This window comes from Hylobates moloch, unplaced genomic scaffold (genome assembly GCF_009828535.3).
Source record: "Hylobates moloch isolate HMO894 unplaced genomic scaffold, HMol_V3 SCAFFOLD_10656, whole genome shotgun sequence".
In the NCBI taxonomy this organism is placed as follows: Eukaryota; Metazoa; Chordata; class Mammalia; order Primates; family Hylobatidae; genus Hylobates; species Hylobates moloch.
Window position 1 is genome coordinate 1 of NW_026662931.1, and position 2,033 is coordinate 2,033.

The window sequence follows — 2,033 nt, forward strand, 5'->3', positions numbered from 1 at the left end:
CCGTCTCAAAAAAAAAATAAATAAATAAATAAAATAAAAATAAAAAAATAAAATGCAAAGTGAGGGCTGGATGCGGCGGCTCACACCCGTGATCCCAGCACTTTGGGAGGCTGAGATGGTCAGATCACCTGAGGTCAGGAGTTCGAGACTAGCCTGGCCAACATGGCGAAACCCCGTCTCTACTAAAAATACAAAAATTAGCCGGGTGTGGTGACAGGCGCCTGTAATTCCAGCTACTCAGGGGGCTGAGGCAGCAGAATCGCTTGAACCCGGGAGGCGGAGGTTGCCATGAGCCAAGATTGCACCACTGCACTCCAGCCTGGGCGACAGAGTGAGACTCTGTCTCAAAAACAAAAACAAAAATGAAAAACAAAATAAAATGCAAAGTTAGGAGAAAAAACAAGTAATCCCAAATATGTATTCAATGAGTTGTAGTGTGACTGACGTTTCATGATTTATATATCTGGAATATTCTGGAATCAGCCTCATTTCTTCTAATTTGATTCTTCTTAATAAAGGCAAATCAGGAAATAAAAAGTGTGGTTTAATTTGTCTATTTTTGTAGGCTTTTGCATACAAATAAAATCAGAAATTAGGAAATAAAATCCTTTGTCCTCTTATTGGGCTCAGAAAATTTGGTCAGCATTAGAGATTAGGGTGTTCGAAGGGTTCTAGAACCCTGAATGAAACTTTACACATAGTGAGAAACACAATTCAGTCATCCACCTCATTTGGTTCCATGCTTTTTTACTTTGAAAACTTTATAAAGAGCAATTGTGCCAAAATGGATTGCAAAATATACCAGTGAATCAGCCTGATATTTAAGTTTTAGATAAAGGGTAAAAGCATCTGATGAGAAAGACTCTGAGTGGGAGATGGACCCAAAAGTTGTGTGTGTGTTTGTGTTTGTGTGTGTGTGAGAGAGAGAGAGAGGAGAGAGAGAGAGAGAAAGAGAGAGAGAGAGAGAGAGAGAGAAAGGAGGGGCAAGGCAGATCCCTGGGCCACATAGACCCAATTGCACAACAGCACTGCCCTGGGAGGGTGCGGCTGGGGCTGTGCCACTATGCACAATGCTTCTCATGGACAAGGTCAAATCCACTTCCCCTTTGGAGATGGAGTTAGAGTAGAAATTCAAATAGGAGTGAGGGACATTTTACATGAAATCTAACATTCTCCAAACTTGAGTGGCTCTCACTATGACATGCAGAGATGGGAAAGGCCCAATAGCGTGACCCCTGGCCACCCCTCCCTAGCTCCTGTCACCCTGACTTTCCCTCTGACAGCTGCTCAGCCAGGCCCATGCTGAGTACCTTCCTGCTTGTCGATGACGCCCACTGCACTGGCATCCCGGATGAACAGATGCCCGTTGTTAAAGACACCGAACATGCCTGCATCAATATGGGTGAAGTAGAATAAATAGTTCAGATCGTTGCTCCTCAAAGACTCCAGGACACCCACGAGCTGGTAGGCAAGGTCGGCTGCCTGATCTGGGGATGCATCATAGAATTCCTGCAGCGGTCTGGTGCTGGTGCTGACGAGGAATCTGCCACAGGAGCCCAGGTACTTGGGCAGCGGCCATCCCTCAGCCCCAGGGAAGATCTGCCAAGCCAGAAGGAGGAGGATTAGAGAGAAAAATCTGGTGACAGCTCTCTATCTGTCTATTATATCTATCATCTATCTATCTATCTATCATCTATCTATCTATCTATCTATCATCTATCATCTATCTATCTATCATCTATCTATATATATCTATCCATCTATCTATATCTATCATCTATCTCTATCTTTATCTCTATCATCTATCTATCTATCATCTATCTATCTATCTATATCTATCTATCATCTATCATCTGTCTATCTCTGTCCCTCACTGCAAGTACAGAAAGATCAGGATCTCAAAACATGTCAGCGAAGTGTCTCTCAACCTTTTTTATACCTCTTGGAACATGGCAATGCCCCATCCCTCCCCTTCCCCATTTTTTAATTATATTACTGATGGGAAGATTCAGAAAAGGAGGCTGCTTTCATTT

The 2,033-nt window shown here is 43.2% G+C and overlaps 1 protein-coding gene across 1 annotated transcript; it reads right to left on the reverse strand.

Annotated features, from left to right (window-relative positions):
- Positions 1–1,236: 1,236 nt before the first annotated feature.
- On the reverse strand, positions 1,237–1,636 carry LOC116465814 (divergent protein kinase domain 2B; the record flags this gene model as incomplete). Its single annotated transcript, XM_032148762.2, has 1 exon — positions 1,237–1,636. A coding segment is annotated over one exon (349 nt), but the record flags the coding sequence as incomplete, so codon positions are not given.
- Positions 1,637–2,033: the final 397 nt, after the last annotated feature.